We start from the raw sequence: 26,907 nt of genomic DNA on the forward strand, positions 1-26,907 counted from the left end.
TGGATCTTTAGCATGTTATATTTGTTACATGTAGACCTTTAGATGCGCAATCAACACTGGTATTAGAAAGTTCTGAAGCCATTTCATCAACATCGTGAATTAAAATAATAATCTGGAAATAAATATGAACTTTGTGCTACGCATTCAACAACGTGGATGATTACAACATGACTGCTTGTTTGGTGTAAACACTACTCTATTCCTAGTGTTAGTCCTTGAGTCAGGTGTCACTGACCTTCTTCAATGCTTGAGGCATCATCTTTCCTTACTTGACGCATTTCAGATAGGAAATCTCATTGGCTATGACTGCAAGAAAAAGATTAACAACTCATTCCCTCCCTTTCTGCCGTTGCGTATCAAAATGGCCGCTGGTCACTGATTGTATATCTGCCTTTTGATCTAAAACTATTGCTGAATATTTGATATTTAGCTCTCAACACCAGATTTTGACCCCACCTGTTGTAGCGGGTCTTATTAGTGTTGGACTCTAAACATATCTCATGAGGACGCCAAGCATCCCAATGCCTTCTTCCTCCTCTTGCCCTAACTCGGCTTGCAATACTCGCATCAAAACCTTTAATCTTAGAATCGCTTCTGCTTGCTCATTCCATCAAAGACATGGGTGTCAATTAGGTGTATCTAGGGTTAGCAGCTACTTCAGACTGACATACTCTCTAGAGGCCCTAGTACTGCGGAACAGATAATAAATAGAGCTCTTTAAGTCAGCGGCGGCTCCTCCGCAATGGCAGAGGAGCACTGCCCCACTATCTCAGAGCCAGCAGTTGAAAAATAAAATAATATTTTAATATAACTTCGCTTTTTTGGTGCTGGCTAAACCATGCGTATGTAGGGAGGTGCGGAGCCAGGCCATGAGAGGGAGGAGGAATGAAGTGCTATGTTCACTCCTAAGTGTGCATGTCTGTTTGACCGGCCGTCTTAGGCCAGCCAAACAGCAATGCACATTTATTTTTCGCCTCCCCCAGCTTTGTTCTACAGCCGGGTGGAGAAACGGCACTGACTCCCTGTGCCTGAGCGGAACATCAAACCAGCCCACACAGACCAATCCCAGAGCTGCTCTCATAGTATGAGAGAAGCGCTTGGATTAGACGGGGAGTCTGTCCCATGGACTGTCAGGAGCAGCAGGAGAACTGACAAGCACCGAACCGCACGTCGGCCGGCAGGATCAGGTGTGTTTAAAAAAAATTAAATTCAACGCTCCCCCCCGACTCCCCCCTCTGCCACTGCCACTGCTGCTGCCCTGCCGTCCCTCCACTGCATATTGGCAGCAGCCGCAACTGCTTAAAGTGAGGATTACTTTCTTTAGTTTCTACTCCTTGCCCTGCGCCCAACCCCTTAGAAGCCAATAGAAGTATGTTAAGGGGTTGGTAGTGTGTCAAGGGGCAACTCTTAGACGTCATTAGAGGGTCAAAATGTGCATCATTTCACCTTTCATACAGCTGATTTGTGGCTGAACCAACGTCCATGCCACAGACCCTCTCCACTAAGCAGGCCAACAGCATGAACCTCTTCTCTGTGACAGAATTGTGTGCAACATTACAAGCCCCCTGCACAAGAATTAACATAGTGACATAGAATGCTGAGGTAGCACACAAAGAAAATAACAACAGGAAGCAGCAGCATAGTTTACCCTTTAAAAAAAAGAAAAAAACCTGGACTGTGAGTGCACTAAAGGTTAGATAAACGACACACAGAGTACAGCAAGAGAGCATGATGGACGATAGTGCGTACAAAGCACGTGCATACTAAAATGGTAGCAAAGTCTGTAAACAAAAAAAAAAGCAAACAGCCTTGATTAAAAATAATGGTGATATGTGTATTTTTTCAGTGTGTCAGCACACTAATACAATAATGGAAATGGTGCATTCTAGTACATGCTGTCAATCTATGAAAAAGAACGCTGAGCAAGAAGCCTTTTCCAGCAGATATGCCTCTTTGTGTCTGCCTATGCCATTTTACCATTAGATTTGAATTGTTTGTTCCCATTATTGTGTGTTACTTTACATGGTTAAACCATTTAAGATGTATAATTGATTTTTAGGCAAATCAACACAAATTGATACTGACTGAGTCGTGCGCCTGCGTGGTATGACAACGAATAGCCGGAACAGCACAATGAATGCGAAGGGGCTCAAGTGAGAGTACAGAACTCTAAGTGTCAGAGTACCAACCTGAACTCCTGTTTACTCGGAGGCTATTTCAGCTGTTAATGAAAAAAACAAATAATGGGTCATGCAATAAAAAGCCAAGATAAAACTATTGCACTGCAATGGTCACAGCATAATAACAGTAAAACAAACAGAATCAAGGGAAATTGAATCTATAACGGCACCTCAGATCATGTTTCCGCTTTTTCAAATGGACGGTTTGGTCTGCTTCTTGTTTTTATGAAACAGTGCATGTCTGTTTTTGCAAAGCAATTGTTGTTAGGTTATATTTGAGTATGCAGTAGTCAATATTTGAGTAGTGTTATCAACTGCACTCATTCTGACTGCTAAAATAAAGACTGGAAAATGCAGAATACAGATATTAAGATTATAAGGATCATTCAGAGAAGGTGACGAATCTGGATGGAATACCGTAAAGCAGTAATAACATTACCACTAGGAACTACCTGCAGATTTAGACATTTGTGCAAATACCCAGGGAATGTCGTGCAGTTAGTGTGGTAACAATGTCCCTGCTACCCCCCCCCCCCTCCCGTGTTACCCCTTTGTTTTCACTAGTCTTAAGCTTGTGAAAAACATTCACAGTATTTACCTGAGGAAGTGTATTATTTTCACATTTCTGTTACAATGGCAGGGCAAAATATGCATTAAAATTGCTGGTACGCATTTGCCGCTACCGTAGCAGCATGAATGAGGAAGTATGTTAAAATAAAGACCCACAAAAACACTCATCACCCTCCAGCATTAGCCCCCAGACGTGCTAGAACTGTCATCAGGATAATATTTTAACTAAGCTCAGCAATAGGAGGGAAGTTGTTTCGGGAGTTTTTTAGACTTTTTATGTAGCTTTTTCCCCCGCACAGGGCCTCATTTAGAGATTGGCATTAACTTTCCATCTGGTAAAAAGTGGTGGATGCCCTGACACTCAATCTCTCGCATTCCCACCTCATTTTAAGGTCGGGCAATAGCAGCTCACCTGCGCACAGAGCCTTGGAAGGAAAACCGTCAAGGTGGGACATCACTGGCATCTTGAACAGAGATGATGCCAGAAGGTACCCTATGTAGGGCTCTCCAACTTTTTTTTAATCATGTACTGAAATCATAAACAAGGTCACCTCACGGTCTGCCATATGCTGGGAGAAAACCGTCCGAGCACTAGAGACATTTTTAAAAATGTTTTTCAAATCAACCTCTTGCCCAGGGGTTTGCCTTTGGAAATTGTAAACAAGCATTGGCAATGTCAATATGTCTGGCTTTAAAGGAATGTTGTATGTATGGGAATATGAAGCATTACTATTAAATAGCATGGGAATGGATATGCATTTGTGTGGAAGCTAAGAACTGTGGAATAATATTGGTGTAGGTTAAAAGGTCAGCTGAAAGTTGCACTGTCAAGCCAGACCTCAAAATGTATGTAGGTTAATGACTTACCTCCTTCCACAATTGATAGTGTTTGCCAAACAAAAACACTATAAATTATTTAGTTATCTAAGACACTTTAACAGCATTACAATGTCAAGTATGTAACCCTGAAAGTTTAAGACAAGGCAGTTGGATAAATAAACAAAATGATCATAGCTGTGTAGAGTACACGCAGTATTTTTGTGGAAGCACGCAACATCTTCTCAATGAAAGCATGTACTCCAGGCTCCCAACATGTGGATGGAGCCAAAGCCCCTCTCCTATGGATTCTCACATAATTGCCTGGCGGCAGCTGCGCTGTGAAGCCATTCCATAAAAATGGGAATGGTCCGAGATGTTTTGGTATGATTTATGGAAGCAGATTCATCTAAAAAGAGCCATTGAAGTAGCTGCGAATTTAGAATTTGGCAGATGGGCTTGGAAAGTAGAGGCTTTGCCCCCACTGCCCCAGCTACTTGGCATCTCTTTTGCCAAACTCTAAATGAGGCCCACAGTTGTAAAGGTTGCAATCTACATGTTCAATATTTTTACAGACTTTATTTTTGTACTCTCTATTTTACTCAGAACCATTTTTTTCTCGATCTGTTTATTCCATAAAACTATGAAGAAATGCTCTCATTTCTAGAAGCACCCATCGAAAGTCATGCATCACAACTATACTCAGGAGACATACTAATGACGGCAGAGGGGAGGTACCCATATTGGCAACAAGCACCCAACGATGGGGCCTCAAAAGCATTTCCACCTTCCCCTAAATTGCACAAGTGCTGTTCTTTAGAACGGACTAAGAGGGCTAAGTAGCTCAGGAGATTATCCACGCCAAGGTGGTACTCGACTGCACGACTGGATTGTAATGCCTGCTTGTGACATGGGCCTCTGTGAGTTTATTGTGTCAGGGAAAACTGATGGAGCCTGATGTGACTGCGCCGCCAGCGCTGATGGCAGCTTTGCTTTCATCTTTGTTTAGCTTGAAGATGTGCTTGCAGAGTGCATAATCCGGATTATGTTTTCAGGGAACCGCATAATCCTTCACAATAAACTCAAAACAAAATAACGAAACGCGGGCAAAGAAATACGGATGTTTTCTATGAGGAGAGTGCATAGCTGAATGATTTGGTGTAGTACAGGAAACCACTCCTCGTCCACATCCACGCGTGGTTTTCCAGAGTTTGTCCAAAAGGGCCAGACCTGGTCAGGTTTTCAGGTTGTCCACATTAGATCAATTTCATACACGAACCTAATGGGAATCATTACAAGGTCGACACTTATTCTAAAATGATGGAGTAATGTTGGGCAACTCTGCGACATAGTCGATCAGTTCCCCTTCAAAGGTGGGTGATGGTTTCCATCGCAATCTGAAAACACACTAGAGAATCTTGCCATGCTTGCACCCAAGGAGGTCAATGACCGAATCCGATCCACGCATGCTTGAGGCAGATGGGACGCGTGGTGCGGGTAACCCTGCACTGACACCGCTTGATCGTTGCCTTTTTGTTTAATTTGTGTTCAGGAGGAGCATTTTCAATTTTATATTGATGTTACTATAGGATTAGAAAAAACATCAATAACATAACTTGGCAAGTACACCAAGGTGTTGGTCTCTGCTCCACCATAAGTAACAACTAGTAAAGTGAAGCGATAATACAGTAAGGGACTCTGATGTCATCTTGTATCACGTGCTAGATTTGCAGTAGTTTGCATGTCTGCTGGATATTCTGTGTAAATATACGCTCACTTAAGGAGTAGCCATCTTGTTCCACTGGTCACTTAACTTAACACAACATTGGAAGCCTGTCCAAATCACTGTGGCTAAAATCTTCTAGTATTGAAATATGGCTGTCTCTAGGCTCTCTAACAGGTTCTTCGGGTTCTGCCAATTGTAAGCCAGGGATCCGGTCACGCAACATCAGATGATCCACCGTGATTCTATTGGGTACAGTAATATGATGCTTATAACCAGTCAATACTCTCTTAGGGTACCTAGTTACACAGTGGTATAATTACTCAATGACTTACACCGGGGTGTGGGTGTATCTTCACTTGCAGGAGAGGGTGGGCAAGGGGTGGGCAAACTCTCAGAGGCCCTGCAGCTCTGCATGGCTTTGGTGGGCCAAATGCCTGAGGGCATGGGCAAATTTACTTGCAAATAGGAAATGTGATCAGTTATATTAACAGGAGAACTAAACCAAGTGCCTGCATCCTTCTGTTGCTGATGCAATTTGTTCCCTACAGCCCATGCATAGCACTCTTGGTTATGGATTATGGGCGATTCTAGAGAAGCATTTTGCAAATTGCATCAGCTTCAGGTAATAAACTCGCTAAGAGATCTGTAAGCCTTGCTGCAGCAGCATCACTGCACAGACTTATCGTGAAGGCCAGCCTAAAGATGCTCTGGCCCTTAGCTTGTGGGAGACAGTCTGCTTTGTGCCCTTTGTCTAGCCCCGACACTCACTTCTACTCATAGTGTCTAAAGCTGGAAGGGTCCTTGCTAGGATGGTCATCTTTTCTAATAGTTCTGAGCTTTAATACAAGAGTGCTGAGTAGAAGGAACTTTACAATATTGTGGTAGTCGGTATTCCACTCCGATATTTTTGCACCATGATATTTAAAACTTGATATTCAGGTAATATACCCGTTTCGATAATATGCAGGATGATTAATGGGACATCATACTATATGTGCACTTATCAAACATCTGAGCAAACAGCTTTCATCATGATTACCCCACTAGAATCCCCTTTCACAGGTGCATATCTGTGTTTAGTTTTCTAGGTCAGGGGTGGCATGACATTATAGAAGTAGCCACTTGTGAAATTGAGCTCTTTACTGGATGTTGGTGCAAAGAATGGGGAATATTAATAATTTAAGTGGCATGTTTGGAGGTTTGGTGTTAGCCAAGGCCCTTTAATTTGACTAAAATTACATTTATAAATAATATATGCAAACTTGCAAACTTTGTCCCTTCTAGCTATGCGTGGATGGCACTGTGCTTAAAAACATTGCTAGAAAAATAGATGTTTGAGGTGAGCAGATTCAGAGTGTGGCCGATGTTGTAGGGTGCTCTCAACAGGAGCTGCTCTCCAACTAAACTTGGGAACCACCTAGAGTTCCCTGCTTCTTTTTTGCATAATGTATGCATCACTCTAACCCTGAAAGGGTATTGCTTTGCGCCATATAATATACTTACTTGTAGGGACGTTCAGACAGACCTCTTCATCCATTGGTCGGTTGTTGCATTATTCACATTTTTCTTTTGCCCACTATAGCATGGGGCAATTGCCAGCCTACATTAACCACTGACTAACTTCACTGTGAGTGGCGGCATTCTGCTCTTTCTCAAGAAGCACAAGTAGTTTCCGTCAGTGCCAGGAGCTACTATGGCAGTGTCTGCTTTTTGAGACAAAAATATTTTTGCTTTGAGCCAATGTTTTTATTTTATATTGCTGAGGTCCAACATCTCCCCCAAACAATAACGTTTCACCAAAGCCATGACAAAACAAGCACTGACAAAGCCAAAGGGCAAGCAGTCAGCGCGTCCCTGTTTCCTTTGTCAACGATTGTTTACTAAAAGATCCAACCTATGTATTTCATAGGTTCAAGTGGGATGCTTGGGAGCCTATCAGAAGAGAAAAAAAAACATGCTTGGGCTGATAAATACTTTATATTTGTGTCACTAACCAGAGAGGAGGCAGGGAACTTTACAGATGTCTGAATTTACCACCTCATATTTAAGTGCTGCACGCCATAGGACTTACCTATGTGTTGCTTCAAATACAAAGGGATAACTACAAAGCAAGCCTTATTCATCTCGAATCTGTACTCTTGTCACTTGGTCGAGTTGCTCAGCTTTTCATCCTGAAGGTGTAAACTTGGTATTGTTACTCCATCAGAGCACGTGGGAGGAGTCGGTGAGGGAGTAATCCTCGAGCCTGCAAAAGGCAGAAATGTGCGACTGCTCAGTTCCACCTCCAAGCAGTGGCGTAATGAAACTTGAGGGGCCCCCTGCAAAGTACATGGAGGGGCCCCCTCCGGCCTCACTCAGGAGCTCTCAGGCCAGGATATTCGGCTGAGCAGGACCCCTGGAGCGCACTCCCCACCTCGCACTGCCGGGGCTGCGGGGGCCTTTGTTAGGCCACTGCCTCGAAGGCCAGTCGCTAATGCAGGAGCTGTGCTGTATGCAGGCCGACGCCACTGAAGCAACTCCCATGCCATGCTAGAGCGAGGCCGTACTATCTAGGCGGCCTGGGGGGTAGGAGGGGCATTGAGCCTAGCACATCAGGCACGGGCTCTTGCAAACAGAGTGGGCAGCAAGCTGTACAACAGAAATCCCAGCACGGGTCCGCCTGGAATCTACTTAGGTGACAACGCCTTGGATTCACTCTTGTAAGAGTAATACAAACTGTGCGGATCCTCTTCCCAGTCTCCGTTGTGTGGTCCCTGGTGATGGTTACGTTACCTACAGGCAACGTAAGCCTGTAGGTAAAGATCCAAGAATGTGTTGCCTCAATGCATAGATTTCCTCATCCTCGTCAGATTTTAATCTCAGTCTGTGCTGAATGCAGTTACACTGCCTGGCCAGCAGGTGGCGCACTCAGCCCTGCTTTTTGGTATTGACAGTTACGCATGGACACAGACAAATCAAAGATCATGCGCTCTGTCGCAGCATTCTGCCCACGGAAACTGCCACACGCCATTTCTTTAGAAAACATACTAATTACACCTGATGTCACATGGCCATTACTTTTTATCTGATGCCATACAGGACACAATATAAATGACGTATAGAGAGTATTTTTGCAAATTTGCAGCGTTTCTCAACCTCCCAAAAGTTCAAGTTCCAGCACACCTGGTTTTGGAGAGAAACCCCATATCACCCACTGAGCACCTGAGTTTCTGTTGACTGAGGTAAATGCCCCATTCTGGGGCGGGCGCTCTACTTGCTACATGAATGCACCCCAAAGTGTGGATCATTAGGCTGCCCATGACCGGATAGCACAGGGGTGCTGTAACCTGGGCCTCAGCAGGTTTGAAAGACTATGTTTTGGAGTTGCAGTGGGACTGTTGTTTTTTCTGTTTTTTAATGAGATGCTACTAGTCACATCATCTCCGTCGACATCTCAAACACTGCCCATTTTTAAAGGACCTTGAGGGTGCATTGAAACCATGGCAGTTTTGAAAGACCCTAAGCAGGAAAGGTAAGTCCTACTCCAGTCACAGCTGTGCACCAATCCCACACCATACCCTGTCTCCCAAAGTCCTTACACCCCATACAAGGCACAGTGCTGCATCACTCCAGGTTCCCTACCACTCCGACTTCTGTTTCACCTCTGCGCCACTCTCAGTCGGCCATCGAATGGAGCTTGGCATTGTTGCCAAGCCTACATCACTCCCAGTCCCACACCATTCCTGCCCCCATACCTCTGTCCGTTCAGCATCACTTCTACTTCCTGTCTGGGTCATTGCCTGCACAACTGCCCTTCATCACCGTTTTAATCTTAGAACTATACTGTACTTGAAGTGCGGTTTTACCTATAACTCTCTATACTTATATACCATGGTCTCATCTGATTTACTGATGCTGTTGCTGTGATCGTCCTTCTTTTGGGGCCTTGTCATGGAGAGCCACCTTCAGTGCCAGAGTCCTCCTAGCCTACTCTACCACACATCTCTGCCAACTTCTGAATGCCAACCCCACTGCTTGTCAACGGTCCACCTTGAGCAAAAATGTTTTACAGAGCAAACCGATACAGATCACGAGTTCAGCGATACAGCTTCTATCTTTTCCCTGCCGGGTTTATAGAGCGCATGGCTACCCGACAAAGGTCTTCCCAACGCTGTCTGATCTAGATAGAGTGAGAATAACTGGGGTGATTAGGGTTAAAGATAGGTTTTTAGTTTCTTTCTGAAGCTTAGGAAGATTTTGTCCAATGTCAAGCTGATGGGCAAAGAGTTCCAGAGTTTGGATGCGAGAAAAGAGAGGGAACGACCTCCACGTCTGGCTCTCCCGACTCTGGGAAGAGTAAGAAGACCACGATTGTTGAACCTGAGAGCTTTCGTGGCCCGGTGGGGGATAACAGCTGATGCAGGACCTGTGGCCCCCTTTGTATTTTGCCAAATGTGAGATGCAAAGTGCCTTGAACTGCACTCTGTGATTTGTGGGCAACCAGTGACGTTGTTTGCGTGATTTTGAATGACAGATGAGACAGAAGACATTATTTTTGTTTATGAGTATTTGTATAGCTCGCACTTTGCCATTAGAGTGGCACTATAGATCCTTGAGTCATTTTTCCTTCCGGTGTTTTCACTGCATACTGTCTGACTCAGTTTTATAGATGTGTACATTCACTAAGGTATGTGAATTTTAAAGGGTTGAGTGTTTGGAAGCTGAGACCGCTGGGGTGGGAGTGCCCACTGTCGAGTCAATGTACTTTTGTGCTAGGTGGAAGACAGTAGCTCTTCATGTGTGCTGTCAGAAGGTGTGTAGTGTGCTGTTGGAAGGTGTGTTTGCTGTGTCTTTGTGGGCCTTCCTGCTAGGAGCATGGTGACACCCAAATATGAGGCTTATCTGTACTGTGCTAGACGTGTGTAATGTTTTGTCTAATGTATACTTTTCACTTTATGTATGTGGTCTGTGCGATAGAATGTGTATAGTTAGTACTTTATACCCAACTACATGGCAGATCTTTACTATTTTAGACGTGTGCAATATTTTATCTAATGTGTACTGTTACATGTTGTATATGAGAAAATGCTGTCAATAGTGTATAGATGTGGGTAGTTATTTATGACAATGTTGCCATCCAACTATATGAAATATCTCAGCTACGTTGGTTGTGCTATAACATATTCTCCTAAGAAAGATGCAAACAAAACTAAACAAACATGTATATGTACTTAGCCTTGTCACAAGTTGGCTGGGGAGGGGGAGCCCTCTGTCTAGCATATACTCTTGAGAACGATGCTAACAAAACTAAACAAACATGTATATATGCTTAGCCATGTTACGTGTTTATTTAGTTTTCTTTGCATCTTCAGAGCGTTTCTTGCCTGCGGACAGGTTGTGGCGTTAAAGAAAGAGCCGCCGGCTTTGAAAATGGGGAACCAGGTTTGAGTGTCGGCGCCAGCTCAACATCCTGTGATTCTGGGCAAATCAATTAATCTGCCCGCGCCTGAAATAAAGACAACAATGAATGTGTCCTTATGCAATATAAGTGGTGCTCGTGTAAAACGCTCCAATACCGTCGGGTCGAGTTCGTGCTATAAAACTGACTGCAAAAAAGATATACAATGCTGCACTGATAAACGACAGCTACAAATGTAGTCATGGCAGGCCTTTAAGGAGAATCTGTAATGACATTACCAGCCTTTTCACACGACACAGGGCAGATGGATGTTCAAGCATGGAACCCTGCAGCATCCTTCTGTACTTCTGGAAGCAGTTTAATTGTGTTGTGTGTGTTGTAATTCTTTTTGGTAAATATTTTTTAAAACACCTATCTTTGGAATATTAAAGGCCAATGTCACACATGCTTCTGAAATAGCACACCTTGGTGGCTATCTGAGAAACAAAGAGCATTTTACAAAATCCAAATCAATTTTGTCAAAGTTAATTGAAGATAATTTAAGTCCTCGTTGTTGCAATCTGAGGGGACCATGAAGGGAGACACTGAAGAAACAGTGCACGCCTGTGGCCTCATAATAAAGGTGGGCTGCTGACGTATACCGTTTCCCACAAGGAGAAATGAGGGCATATTTACAAGCCTCTTGCGCCACCGGAGCATCTCTGGTGGCAGACAGCGCAGGCCCATATCTACAAGGCCACGCAAAGCCATCCTGCGTGGCTTTTCATGGCCTTGTAGATAAGGTGTAAGGCCACGCAGGGCAAGGCGTGCCATGGGTGCCTCCACACTATATCCATGGATTTTGACACTGCCCCAGATTTACAACATAGAGTGAATCTGGGGGTAGCGCCAAAAACGTACACCTCCCCAGAGCAGGCGCAACAAGGAAAATGTTTGCATTTCTCCTCGTTTTTGCCTCTTTACACAAACACCTCTCATGATCATTTTTGTGCAGCAAGGTGCCCCTTCCTGCATAAAAACAATCATGCCAGCAACATGTAGTGCTTCTCTATGCCAATTCATTGTAAATATGCCCTATGGTGTACAAGGCAGCAACATTCGTTGGAATAGGAGAATGATACTCGCTTGAGATGTATCCCCCACCCATACATGATTTGTTGTATCAAAGATATCAGTGGCGAGGCTTGGCAGCTGCCCGTCTGCATTGATATATGATGAAGCACAGTGGCTTCTCCCAATGCTTCTGTCAAATACTGAAAGGGACACTTATAAACTGTGAGGCGGTAATATATGGTTTCCACGTCTACCTGCAATGACTGAATGTAGAGCTGCATCTAATGAGAAGACAGCCTGTCATTTTCACTCAAATGAAATGATATTGCATTCTGAAAACAGGGCCGTCAGGCGCTAGGCGAGGTATAGTGCACTACAACAGGGAAAATATAAAAAGGCTACTGCACATAAGGAAGCGACCAAATATTGCCCCTTGCTCTCTATAACTCATGATTAGCGGCAGGGGGGTGGGGTATACAGAGAGTTCTTATCCCTGGTTTCTTGCCCCTTTGGAGAGGTGAAGCCCTACCAAGGGCAGATTACTCAGAATGGTTAAGCACTGTCCTCACCCCTCTGCCCTTATACTGGGGGTGCGAAGACAATAAAATGCTTGTCACTTTTTTGTGACGCTGCAGTGACTAGGTTGCAGGGCGGAGGTGCTATATGGCCTCTCCTTCTTGATAAATGATTGAACAGCCTTCACTGAGGAACCTTGGCTACTGAAATATACCATCCAACCGAATGTATGCACTTTAGAGCATATAATAGAGAAATGCATGTGTTTATTGTAATTTGACATTGTACAAAAGGAGGCATAGATAGTAAGAGTGTTTGCAGTGCTTTGTAGCTCTACCACTTAAGTCAATTTGAGTAAAAGAGAGAGGTCGCATGTATCTTCTGTGTTCTGGTGAAAGGCTGACTATGGGGCCGATTACGATTGCGGAAGGCGCGTCACCGCCAGCCATGCAGTGGCGGTCCTTCCGCAATCAAACCACGATATTCCCCCCGCCCCATTACGATGGCAGAGGGAATCGAGTTCGGACCGGGGCGGACGCAAAGACCGTCCACCACGGGACCGCCATAAGGAGTCACACAGATTTCCTGGCGGACGGTTCAGATAGCCTAAAATGGTGGCAGTGCCTAGCAGGCACCGTCCACCAAATTAGGATGCTGGCTAGAGCCAGCATTGCCATGGCGGCATTGAAAGGCTGGTGGGGATTTGTTACGGGGGCCCTTTGCGGGTCCTTCTTATGTTGGGGGGAGGTGAGGGTGCACTGCAGGGTACACATGGTACCCCCCTCCATTTCACAGCACTACGTGGCAGGCACCATGTGGTGCCTGCCACGTAGTGCAGTGAAATGCACAACAGGATATTTTAACATTGCGGTGGGTGCTGCTGTCAGTAGCACCCGCCGCAATGTTAAAATGCAAGATCCGACCGCCATGGTGGCGGTCACATCCTGATCAGGTGTGCAGGACCACCGCATGCATGGCGGATGGTGCAGGTTCCCACCAGGATGGTGGACGGACTCCGTCCACCATCCTAATGACCACCTATGTCTATACAGGGTTGGCCTACACTATGCTCATGGTCGTACATCAATTTAACAGTGAGGTGCAAAAGGGAGAAGCTCTGAACAGCTTTGCACACTATTACAACTTTTCATATAGTACCAGAGGAAGAGGTTGCCAGAGGACTCTTCCCTGGGCACCATTACCAGGGCCTGATTTAGAATATCGTCCTATCCATCATACAACACCGCTGGCACTGTGGTTATCTCTGTATTTTGAAAGGAAGGAATCGCTGTCACTGCGGTTCCTTTCAATTTACAAAAACTTGATGGGCGGCTACTGTCAGTTTTGATGGCTGTTCACTAAACTTTCTATATTTTTTTGTTTTTCAGAAACAAACCCGCAAAGTGGGAGTTTGTTTCTGAAAAACAAAAAACTAATACTAGGACACCTTAAAATAATGTAGTTAATCATCCCCTGTGTTTTTTAGAAACATTCGACTCGTATCTAACGACTGTCCACCGTTTAAAACCAATCTTTCCCAGATTTGTTCCATTGACCTGCAAATATGCGCCATAATCTCAAATGCTGAGTAATAAGGGAATTATGTGATAGATAACTGTTTAATAATTTTTCTGAAGTTCAATTTCTATATTTAAATTTATGCTTTTTTATTCACTACCCTGGTGGAGGTTTTCACGTTGTTATGTTTGGAACAGATCGTTTTTAAAATTTACTGTGATGTGTAAGTTTATGTATTTTGCATGGAGTGTGTCTTTAGGTGCTTAACCCCTTCGGTGCTCATGACGGAATGGTTCCGTCATGACCCACGGTTGAGCTGTGCTCATGACGGAACCATTCCGTCATGACCACGCCCGCGCAAGATTCCGTCAGCACAGCGGCGGAATCTGCGCAGCATCGAAGGGGTTAAACATTCAAAAGATAAACCGGAATATAAATGAACAAAATGTGGTTGTGTTGTCGTCATTATATACAATAGCCCGATGTTTATTGTAAATATACTAATGCGAGGCTAATAGTGGGAAAGGATTTTTATTTACACACTATGCACAGACCCAACCCTGATCTACATAGAATTTGGATGGGCATCTAAAACACAACCATATTAGTTCATGTGATGAGCAATGTAAACAGTAACCAACCTATCTTTTGACATAACTATCAACCTACAACTCTATTGAGCTATATAAAGACAAACCTACTGCCCTGTCGAACTATCACCAATTGCAGATTTTTAGACTGGCTGAAGCACATTGTGCAGGTTTTCTGTGCTAGACTGCCTCCACCAGCACAGCATCGACAGCAGTGCTGACCTCAACCAACAGTGCCAGTTTAGCCTCCTCAGCCACAACACAACTAGTGGTTTCCCTCAATCGCTGCAGGCTTTAGTTACACAGGCTCGGGAGATTTCTCCAGTTGCTCCTGATCCTCAGCCTGCCTTTCTCGGGTCACATGAGCTCCCTCATACTGATAAATGTGTGCAATGCACTAGCACTGAATTACAGGATAGATGCAAACTTCCCAAATCTTTCTTAAGAATCTGTCTAAAAATTGAGGGATTTTCCTTATACGCTTGTGGGATTCGACATCAAATAAGAACTTTATTTTGAAACAGAAATGCAAAAAGATATTGACTATCCGCATGCAGAGGAATATAAAAGAACACTTTGCATTAGTCAATGATCATATACCATTTTGCAGCTGTAAGAACAAGAAAACATATTACAGCAGGATTTAGTACCACTGGATAACATGAAACTACAGTTGAAAACTTCACTATGGGTGGCTGTGAATCCTTGACGATAATATATCCCCCCACTCCAACTAGAACGTATTTCTTCCTTTTATTATATAGACCATCACGTAGCAATGTCAACTTGAAAGATGTCTTCATTTACACAGTAAATACAACAGTTGATGGACAGAATGCAGAACAATGTCATACATTCACCCCAGTACAGAGATTTCGGCCTAAATCCATCGTTTTTTTGCTCACCATGCCGTTCCAGTTTGAACCCAGCCATATGTAAATCAGTCTTGACCCTGTGCCTCATAGGAACAGTCCAGCCCGAACTGCCAAGCCAGGTCCTCCCTGGACTGGAAACAAGCATCCTAGGACCGGTTTCGGGGTTTCACACCTCTTCAGCCAGGATAGCTTGATTCCAGTGGCATGGAGAGCACGGGACCCGCGTCTGGGCATACCCTTCCCAATCGGGGTGACAAATGCAAACACAACAGTTGATGGACAGAATGCAGAACAATGTCATACATTCACCCCAGTACACAGATCTGGGCCTAAATCCATCGTTTTTTATGCTCACCAATCGCTCCGTCCATCATCCCCCTTGGTATCGCTTTGTTCGCCCTAAATTGGCAGGGTATGCCCAGACGTGGGTCCCTTGCTCACTTTGCCACTGGATTCAAGATAGCCTGGTTGATGAGGGTTATGAACCCGAAACTGGTCCCAGGATGCTTGTTTCCGGTCCAGGGAAGACATGGCTTGGCAGTTCGGGCTGGACTGTTCTCGTGAGGCACAGGGTCAGACTGATTTGCATATGGCCATGTCTGAACTGGGGTGGTGGGGTGAGCTAAAGAATGATGATGAATTAAACCCAGATCAGTTGACTGGGGGTGAGTGTTTGATTAGCTCAAACGCTCCGTCCATCATCCCCTTTGGTTTCATTTACACAGTAACCTACTCCCATCTGGACCACCCAAAACTATACATTCTAGGTGATCTTAACATAGGGTTTGAGAGAAAGAATCTAACCACAACCACTGCTATCACATCCAACATTGAAACGACCAACCTCCAACAAATCATCTCTGGCCCAACTCACTGCACACAATACACTCTAGATATCATATTTGCACACTTAGGACAGGCCACGGTTACAGACAACTCAGTTGTAGGCTTGAACATTCAAAACATCATTACTTTCAAGATCAACACACCTATCAATGACAACACTTTGAAGACACCAAAAACCAACAACAACAGAGAGACAATGGATAAAAATATACATCTACCATTTCAACCCCCACCTTGAAATAACCCCAATAATCATGCGGCCAAAAGACATACACAGCTTCTACAACCAGGTCTCCACTGCATTGGACAAACAGATTCCAACAAAAACCAAATCCAGAGTTGAACACAAAAAGAACACCACAAGGGTGGGTTAATGACAACATCAAAAGAATGAAAACACAACTCAACATACTACAACGCAAATGGAGAAAATCAGAAGATGAAACAGACAAAGCGCACTATGCCACTAAAACAGAGCCTACAAAAGAACTATTAGCCCCTCAAAAAGACACCACTACTCTACATGCATAACTGAAGTAGACAACCCTCCTAAAGAACTCCATAAAATTCTAACAGAATTCCACAATCCAAAGTGCCAAAACACAGAAAGACAACCATCTCACGACTTCTGTGACAAAATCTCCAATGAATTGAGCTCAGTAATTAAAAAGATTGAAAATTACCTTAGGGAGAACCAAAACAACACATGACCTAACCACCATAGAAAGAGACAACAATAATCATCCATCAGTGCACACTTTCACTACCTTATCACAAAAAGATTGCTTCAATATTATCATTGCAGCCAGACTATCAGGATAACCTTCAGACACCGCACCACCAAAAATATTTAAAGATATCCAGCCTAGGCTGAAATCTTCCTACATTAGACCTCTCCTCAAAAAGAAAAACATTGACCAATCCGATCAAGCAAACTACAGGCTCATATCAAATGGACCATTCTTATGAAAATATTACTCAACTCTCTAACTTTACAGAACCTTATGGCTTACAGTCAAACCAAACCAACAGTCCAGCTTCAGACTAGACAGAGGCACAAAGTCAGACATCATATCCATCTGAGATGATCCTAAACTCACAGGAGACAAGAGTGGATTAGCTGCCTTGTTGCTTCTGGATTATTCAGCTGCATTTGACACCACCCACCACCACATGCTAATACAAAAACTCCATCTCAGAATCTGTAAAAATGCTCTAAAACGGATGACTTCTTATCTCACAGACAGAGTGTAGTCTAATTACCACTTTTACATCACCTACTCACACACAACACTCTGGCTTTCCACAGAAGTCCATCTTATCCTCTCTATTTTTCAACATCTACCTAAACCCCTTACCAAATCTGATTAAATCATACAACCTCACCTGTAACAACTGTGCCGATGCCACCCGAATCATTTAAAAAATGAATAGCCTTGAAGGCCTCTACAATACTTAGTTTGATGACTGCCTCTGTACCATAAACACAGGGAATAACTGTCTAAAGCTTAGTACAGCAAAGATAGTGATTATGACGTGGGATAATGTCTAGAGTACCAGCCTACTGCCATATGGCCTAAGGAACTTGAAGAGCCCCTCCAACAACATCAAGAGAGGTTAGAAACCTAGAAATAACCATGGATTCAGACCTATTCTTGATATTGCATGTAAAAACTAGGAGCGGCTGGTCAGGTAAGAGCGGTGGAGCGGGGTGGGGGGAGTTGACAGATGACAGAATAGGTAAAATAAAATGTAAAAATTAATCAAACCACATACCTTGGCGCTCGCCGCATCTCTCTGTTGGCGATCCGGAGACCACATGGTAAGTTCTTTTTTTATTTTATTTTACCTATTTCCATGTCTATCGACTTCCCCCCCGACCCGCGCCGCCCCGCCCCAACACCACCACCCCACCGCTCTTACCTGACCGGCTGCGCCTGTTAACAACATCATAAAGAGTGCTTTCTACACAATTAAAACACTAGGTTGCATCTTCCCATACCTTGCATACCAATGTAAACTGCAAACCATCCTCACACTTACGATCTCCAAGCTTGACTCTACCAACAGCCTATACCTGGGGCACAAGCATTCATCATACGCATGATACAACCCATCAAGGCACAAGGCTTCTTCTCTGCCTTCACCCAAGGGAACGCATGACCGTGGTCCTGTAATCGATCAACTGGTTGCCCATAGCTAGAAGGGCATTGTCAACAGAGCCTCCAAGGGAAAAACGCACTATATCAACAAGTTAAAATTCAAGCAATACAACCACACAGAACACTGCGCTCCAGCCTTGCACCATTTATCATGATACCACCTTTCCATAAGAAATCCGTAGGATGCACTGCTTTCTTAGTACAAGTCACCAAGCTCTGAAGCTCACTACTAGACATTAGAAGCTCCCAGCAGCATATACAGTTCAGAAGACAATTGAAAACATGGCTTTTTCCTAGATAACTGCACCACCCACATCCTGGCAACAGAGCCAAGAAAACAGTTGTGGCCTCAAGCGCAATCCTCAGCTTACAACCCAAAAAAAACTGGAAACAACTCAACCAGCAATCTGTTTTCGATTTGCAGGTATGCTAAGAAGGGATGATCTATGGTCCCCCGTTGCATTATATACTGATGTACCTGCATATATAACAGTTATGGTCCATAGTAATACCAAGACCATAATATGCAGCGGTCAACAGCAAATGATAACTTATACCTCTTAAATTCACATAAGACCAAACATCAACAAATGAATAGGAGTGAAATAACTGAAGAGATCAGTCACACATTGATGGGCAATTTAAGGAACTTTAATAAAGTCACAACTGAAAAACTCAAAATATATCTATATATATACAGTTATTCGTCATCTCTATGTTTATGGTACAGAGGCAGTCATCAAACTTAAAAAGTATTGTCGAGGCCCATATATATATATAAATTGGGTTTTGCAGTTGTGGACTATAATAAAGTTCTCTAAATTACCCAGCAAAGTGTGACACATCCCTTCAGTTATTTTATGCCCTGTTCATTTGTTGATGTTTGTTTTTTTGGCTGTATAGTGGTGATGATGGACAAACCTCATAGCAGGTATGTCTTATGTGAACTTAAGAGGTACAAGTTATCATTCGCTGTTGACCACTGCATATTATGATCTTGGTATTACTGTGGATAAATATATTCAAGGAGATACTTCATAAAAAGTCTGTGAAATTGAATCTGCAGCTGTGGTAAGGGGCACATTTTCCAAATAACTAATCATGAGTGAAGTAACATGTTAAGTGGCTGGTCTGGGCAATCTGGAAAGAGTGTGATACCCTGTTTACAGCAAGTGACTGACTGTTCCTGAGGGGGACGAAGGACAGCTCATTCAGAGCTTAATTATTTTAAAGAAGACTGGGGTATTTGAGCCAGATACTCGTGAAACTTTGATAACCTACTTAGATGTTTTTCGTTATATGCCTATTACAGGCTGAACTTTAATTGGTGTATATGGAAATCCATCTTCGCGAAAAATGCCGGTACTGCTATTTGATACACATCGAAATGATACATGTAAGATGGTGGCCAAAACAATTACATTTGGTACTAGGATGGCGTAGTCCTCGCTTTAATGTCCTCACGTAACCCTCCAATGGGAGCACCCTTTGGAAAGCCTTTAAAAGCAGCTGTATCAAACCATGCTCATTACACCTATTGAAAGCATTGATAAAAGCATGTCGCCGAAACATGTCTGCTGAATAGAAAAGTGAATTTTGGATCCAGTGCGTGCCCATGAGTGCCTGTTATTTTCCTTTTGGAGTTTTGACGTATGTTGTGAGTCCATCCTCACGAACGGAGGCACCCACCCAACAAGTGTTTTGCAATAATTGGTAGAATTTTTAAACAGATTTAATAGTTGATACTGCCAGAACTACCGCAGTTGGATGAAGGAACATTGTCTGTCGATTTAAATGTCGGAGATTATCGAATCAGAGGGGTGTACAGGCATTAAACTAACCACTACAGAGATGAGTCATTAAAAGTCTGTGAAATTGTATCTGCGGGTGTGGTGAGGGGCACGTTTTCCAAATAACTAATCATCTGTGAAGAGACATGTTAGGTGACTGGTCAGGGCAAGCTGGAAAGAGTGCGACGACCTGTTTACAGCAAGTGACTGTTCCTGTGGGAGACGAAGGACAGCTCATTCAGAGCATAATTATTTTAGAGAAGACTGGGGTATTTGATCCAGATACTTGTAAAACTTTGATAACGTACTCTTACCTTTTTCATTGCATGCCTATTAAAGGCTGAACTTTTATTGGTGGTTATGGGACCTGAGCGAGGGTAGGATCACAGCTAGTTGCCGCGCCACCATACGTACAAACGAAGTGCTCAGCCGATACCCCCCGTCATTTCTGACCTCAGTAAACAGAGGTCTCAGTACACTAGGCCATTGGACCTGGTGCTCAACAGCAGGCCTGGTTATTACCCCACCATACAACGCCAAGAACCAGCCTAGCGGTAGTGCAAGAGTTGAGAATAACCTCTCCTATACATCACGGTCCAGATGAACTGCCACCAGACCCGTAAGGAGCTTCTTTAGGCAAGAAATATGTCGACCCCATGCACCACACAGACCCTGTAGGACCATTATTTCCAGACAGGGCTCTTAGTTTTTAGTTAGGCTAGTGCACCCTAGGAATAAAACTATTGAAAAGAGCAGCCCTAGACCTATTTTAAACTACACTGCACACTCACGACACTACCCCGTCCACAAACCCCCACACACCCAATAGCTTCATCAATAAAAGATCTCCGCCAAAGAGCCTTTTTGCGGGTGCCCGTCGGGCATTGCAGCGCCGGCCCGACGAGGAGCAGGCCCAATGATGAAGCATGATATCCTCGGGTTGTGTGAGGGCCCGTCTTAACAGACCTGAACACTCCCACACATTTAGGAACTGTATACTGGCTTATTCTTCATATTCACAACTTAGTAGTGCGTGTGCAGCACCTGGTTAAAAAGCTCCTGGTTCCAGTTTGAGAGACTATGGAAATCCATCATCACGAAAAATGCCAGTACTGCTGTTTGATACACATCGAAATTTTACATGCAAGATGGAGGCCAAAACAATGGTATTCAGCACTAGGATGGCGTAGTCCTCTTTAGATGTCCTTACGTAACGCTCTAATGGGACCGACCTATGGATACCTTTTAAAAGCAGTTGTATCAAACCATGTTCATAACATCTATTGAAAGCACTGATAAAGGCATGTTGCTGAAACGTTTCTACTGAAGAAAAAATTTAATTTTGGATTCAGTGCATGACCCTGAGTGCCCGTTATTTTCCTGTTGGAGTTTTTCACATTTATATATATTGCGCCTCCTTCCTTACATCTCACAAAAACACTAAAGATTTTAACAAGCATTTGCAATGCAATAGGTCTCGCATTATTAAAGTTTGAGCTATTGCCATTGCTAAATAATGCAACACCAATAGCTCAAACTTTAATAATGCCATTGGTATAAAAAAGCTAAAGTAAAAAACACTGTCATTTTTAATGCCAACAGGCTCCCTCAGCCCCGCTCCTCTGTAGTGCGCGCGCACCACTGGTTTCAATTTCTGCGCCCGCTCCTTTGTGGTTTCATTTCAGCACGGAAGGGGCCGGGGAGGTGCTGCTGGAGCCGTGTGACACCATACTTTTATAGAGGCTTTAACTGCAGTGCTCTCTATAGGGTGTGCTCAGCGGGGTTCTGCCTGCAGGGTGCTCTGTGTATTATGGTAAGTGGAGAGTGTTCTGTGATTGCTGGTCTCAGAACAGCGCTCAGTGATTGCTGGTCTCAGAGGAGGGTACTCTGTTTGAGCTATAGGCCTTGCATTATTATTTGCAAAGCCAATAGCTCAGACTTTTAGTAATGCCTTGTATTGCAAATGGAGACTTTCTGAAACGACACTGTGATGGACTCTATTTTGTTCTTGTTGTTCCGAGTGGGTAGAGGATAAAAAGAAGGTGTGGCTAATTTAACACGAAAAGGGAGGTCAACAGGTTTCAGAAATTACACAACACATTAAAGATCTTCAAGAAGTTTGAAAGTGCCTGTTATATATGATGAAAACTCCAACAACGAAGTTGACAACGCTAGTAACATGGGACATATTACGGAGCCATAATGTGGGAAATACTAAATCACATAGGACTGGTGTTGGGAAAAGAGATACTGTGAGACCGTCCGGAGCACAACATTTTATAAATTATTGGGGCAATGGAAACAAAATTTGGAATGAGCAAAACACAATAGGAGTTAAGACTGGTACTTAGCAATCACAAGAAAATAGAACAGGCCACAAGGTTGTTGATAAAACCAGCAGGAGGTGTGAACTGCTTGGCTCATGCGTTCACACTATATACAATAATATAATTAAATCTAAGATTATTTAAACTCACCTGACCTCGATGGATCAGAGTCTCCCGGGGCCAAGCTTTGTTCCTGTGCCAGCTATTCCACGTGGATGTGGATGGCATCCTGCTGGGAGCAAACCCCTTTGAAGGGTGGCTCACTGTTTGGCAGCGTGGATGCTGGCCCTTCTTATTTCACCAGCACTGTGCGTGTGTCCTCAAAACCGCCCGTTTTATTTGCCTTTGCAGCATAATAGTAGCAGCTGCAGCGGGTCCAGGGGCAGGAGCCCCTCGGTCTCCAGAGTGACTGAGAGACTCACAGCCACCACGAGGAGCCTCTAAGCAGCCTCCTCCGGTCAGTCACAGCAGGGCATCATAATGAGAGGCACAGGCAGCGGTGCGAGGACTGGGGGCTTCAAAAACGAAACTTACAAACATAACTTCCGCCCGCTCGCACCGCCCAGTTAATGACTAAATGTTCTGTCTCGGGCCGGGGCGGCAAATAAACAATGTTGCCGTGGTGCTGCAGCCCCATTGAGAGCACAGCTGAGCGAGCCTGGCCGGCGCAACCCGAGCTGCAGAGGAAGATGTAAATTATAATTAAATACCAGGGCAGTGCCGTAGTTGCACTGCACCACTAGTAGTGCAGTATGAAACACACTATGGGCACAGAGCAGGGCGCGGTCGTGCATTGTTCAATGAGCGCTAATAGCAGCACTCCGTGCACCCGGGCCGAGTCTCCCAAACAGGATGTGAGAGGCCCCAGCACCGATCTCTTCAGCTGCCAACGAAATCATCAGGGTGTTTAATGCCTTCTCTGCTGACTGACTTGTGCGGCCCCCACTCAATGGTAGTAGAACGGAGACTCTCCAATGCCTCAGATCACACAGTAAGTGGCACAGCACCTTTGGTAGAGGCGGCGGCCGTCAGAGCCCCATTTACGGCACTTGCACAGTGTTGGCCAGGACGTGAGGTAATCGCCCCAGGCGCCGCACTGCCAGCCGCAGCGGCAGGCAGTTAACGCACAACTTGTGTCTGAGAGGGCAGGCCTCGGGGTCCCGATAATTTTAATTGGGCTGGGGTGAGTCTTGATGTCACATGATGTGGTCAGCGCCACGGCGGGAATCAGTCAGCACTCTGCTGTTTTGCAACATTGTAGTTAGTAGTAGCAAGCATGACAATGAAGCATTTGGACACAAACGGGCTCTCAGAGCAGCATCTGATGTAAATTACTGTCTCCTGGAGTCTGCGGGGAGCGAGAGCTGTCAGTGTGCATTCAGCAGAGCAGCCGCCCCCCCTCCGGCACACACAGGTCAGAAGTACCACCAATTAAGCAGATGATGAACCTGAATCACAGCGAAATCTCGTAATTTGAAATGGGAATGTTATTTGCACATGCTCTCCTGCTAGCCCCGTCAAATATCTCTGGCCGGAAAAGTCTTAAAAACAAATGATGTTAAGCACTGCGTTTTCAGAAGAAGAGGTGATATACAAGTGGACGGCTCTTTTGAAAGAACCAGTGGTCAAAGTGCATTAAACCAGTGGTGTGCGCGCACCACAGAGGAACGGGGGCAAGGGAGCCTGTTGTCTGTGCAGCGCTGATGCACGTAACAGACACCAATGGGAATGGGCGGAGTAAAGGCAGGACATGCGCCCGCCTTTGCCCAATTGTGTGCTGGCTTTTGTAAAAAAAAAAAACACGCAAAAGCCAATTGGAGCCACAGAAAGCAAAAGAACACGCACGAGCGTGTAGTCAGCTTCCAAAACCCCCTACATGAGGTCTCACGCTGTGCGAGCAGTGCTGCGCACTGCAACGCTAGGCGCGAGACCTAAAAATGCCCATCCTAACAGATCGCGTCACCTCTCTCCCTTCAACCATGCAAGTTCAGGACCACGGCTAAACACAAAATCTCAGATTGGATAACCCAGTGCAGTAACTAGCTAAGCAGACTATGTCATAAGGAATACCATAAAGGGACCTGTTCAAACCTACCAGCGTATTGAAAATCTAAAACTGTGCATCTGTCTCTCACACTTCATAATCCACCACACTGCAACGGACTACGTCTCAGAACATGATAACCGCACCTAGGTGGTCATCACGCACAACATGGAAACACTTCCCACATAGGATCAAAGCAAGGACATCATCTCTCCAACTATACACCATACACGGTGTAGTGTACTACACATGTAGGCGAGTGGTTCAGCGCCCCACACAAAGGTAGTAAGCGCTAGAGAAATGTTGCAATACAACACAATACTGTCTGTCTCTGTATTTGCCTTCTTACTTACCCCTAACCACCCTCCTCCATCTTTGTGTCTTATTTAACTAACTACCTCCGTTTCTTTCTGTTTGTATACCTGACTCTGTGTGTGTCTGCAGAATCCTGGACCCTGAGGCTAGAGCGCATGTCTTTTTACAGATAATAGTGAGACGAAGTTCACAAGTCTCAAAACATTATATGAATTATTAGTCCTTGGGAAGGGGAAAGGTTACAATGTCACTGATATTCGACTATAGATATTTATCAAAAGCAAACAAACGTTCTTCGATGTATTTTTCTGAGCTGTTTTGGGACCCAAGGGTAGGCCGTGCATTCAAAAGCCTCCAGAAGTATAGAATACAACCACATTAATCAAACAAAGTACAGAAGCTCTTGTCATGCTGTCTGCACTGACATTAAGTGTTGTTTCAATTTACAGGGCTAGACAGCGCCACAGGCCTGCGAGGATCCTGGGACACAACACCATCCCGGACATTGTCCTGGACCATGTCCAGCTCCAGAGTCACTTCAAGGCCTGTGTGCGCAGCCGTGGTTCCAGCGGCGAGGAATGCCACTGGAGGGCGCTACCAATCCTGAGGCCTAACAGCTGGCAACCTGGTAATGACGCTGAGCGCACCAGCCACCAAACCAGTGGGGAGAATTGCTGCAGGGGTCAAAAAGGAACGGCACTGTAATGTCAAATATACCTTAAGAAAATAACATTCTCGAGTCCCCATCCCCAGGTGGACAACCAACAGCAGCACGTGCAACGAGGTCGCTTTCGGGGAAAAATATGAGCAGTGTTGGTCACTGACACATTGACATTATGTTAAAGAAACGCAAAATGTGGAGATAATGAATTCACTGTATGTGGTTTTATGAACTATTTTATTTTATTTATTTGTTTCAGTTATTATAGCGAGAACTTGACCCATGGGCATGAGAGCGTTTTGCGTGAGAACTAGATTACATTGCGCACATTTTTAGGCACAAGGATATTCAGTGATGGGCCCTGAATCCCGGGATATTCAGTCGAGGCCGGGACTCGAACCGGGTTCGCCAGTTCCAAGGTCGGCCACGTAATAATATCCCTACGGTTAGAGTAAAGTTCTGTCATCCCAGACACCTCTGCGCAGTGGAAAGTTGTTCTCCGATTTTCCCGGCTTCAGGAACAGCGCATCAGCAAGGTGAGCTGGGCACACCGAGCACATAATGTGCTGCTTCTCATGACCTAACGATCTAGCAATTCAGGATTCGCGACCCTCTCCCCCCACCGTCATGTATGTGGAATTGGGTGGCGCTGGTTTTCAGGGCTATGCACGTGTCCAGTATTTAGCAATTAATAACAGCGAAGGCGATGTCCCAAAAAATAATCAGATGTGTGTTACTAGATACATATCAATACAATTACAGTGAACTGCTGCAGCGCTGCATAAACACGAGTGGGTGGACGCGTGCACATACTTTGCTCGGCCTCTAATGTATGTAAATGCCTCTCTTATGCCCCAGTTACAGACCACTACGGAGACTGGCAAACGTGAATGCCCAGCGCAGCTTTGCTCCCCGGCGAGGCGAGGGGGGCTGTGCTGCAGTGAAATATGCTGAATCGCTGAACACGTTTTCCTAAGGTCATTTCAAAAAGATCCCTCTAGTCCGCACACGGGATGCTGCGCACAAATCCACACGCCCACTCGCCGCTCTTATCTCATAATTATCCCAGCAACAAAATGTAAAAGATGCTCCTCAAAACGTCCGGGAACGCTTAGAAATAGTCAGACGGCGCACTTACCCATCAGCAGCCAAATGGAGCCCCCGGACACGAGGAAGAAGGTGAGCATGTCTCCGGCTGCGGCATGGACCGGTGTGGGAAGGAGGGAGCGCACACTGCGGAGAGCGGACTGCGAGCTAGGAGACACCGCCCCCTGCAGGCCGCTCAGCCAGACGCAGCGCGCGCGCGGCCGAGAGCCCGCCCCGCGGGGAGCTGCGGATCCCAGAGGGGGCGGCGCGGCACTCCGCCCGCCTCCGGAGGCAAGGCCGGCTACCCGCGGCAGTCCTGGCCCAGCCAACCAGCCCCAGGCTGCGCACGGGAGGGACCGGTTCCGTCCTGCAGGGCGCCGACGGCGACAGTGACTGCCACGGGCACCGGCGGGGCTGGGGCGCAGTGCGTCAGC

At 45.0% G+C, this 26,907-nt stretch overlaps 1 protein-coding gene across 2 annotated transcripts in view; it reads right to left on the reverse strand.

Annotated features, from left to right (window-relative positions):
- Nucleotides 1–26,679, reverse strand: part of ACSL6 (acyl-CoA synthetase long chain family member 6) — a 410,748-nt gene extending 384,069 nt beyond the window's left edge. For both annotated transcript variants that reach the window (XM_085618041.1, XM_085618042.1), the window contains exon 1: nucleotides 26,526–26,679. In XM_085618041.1, the coding sequence (XP_085474167.1) occupies nucleotides 26,526–26,574 (49 nt within the window). In that variant the 5' untranslated portion in view covers nucleotides 26,575–26,679. The remainder of the gene's footprint in view (nucleotides 1–26,525) is intronic.
- Nucleotides 26,680–26,907: the final 228 nt, after the last annotated feature.

The sequence above is a fragment of the Triturus cristatus genome, chromosome 7 (genome assembly GCF_964204655.1).
Source record: "Triturus cristatus chromosome 7, aTriCri1.1, whole genome shotgun sequence".
Classification (NCBI taxonomy): Eukaryota; Metazoa; Chordata; class Amphibia; order Caudata; family Salamandridae; genus Triturus; species Triturus cristatus.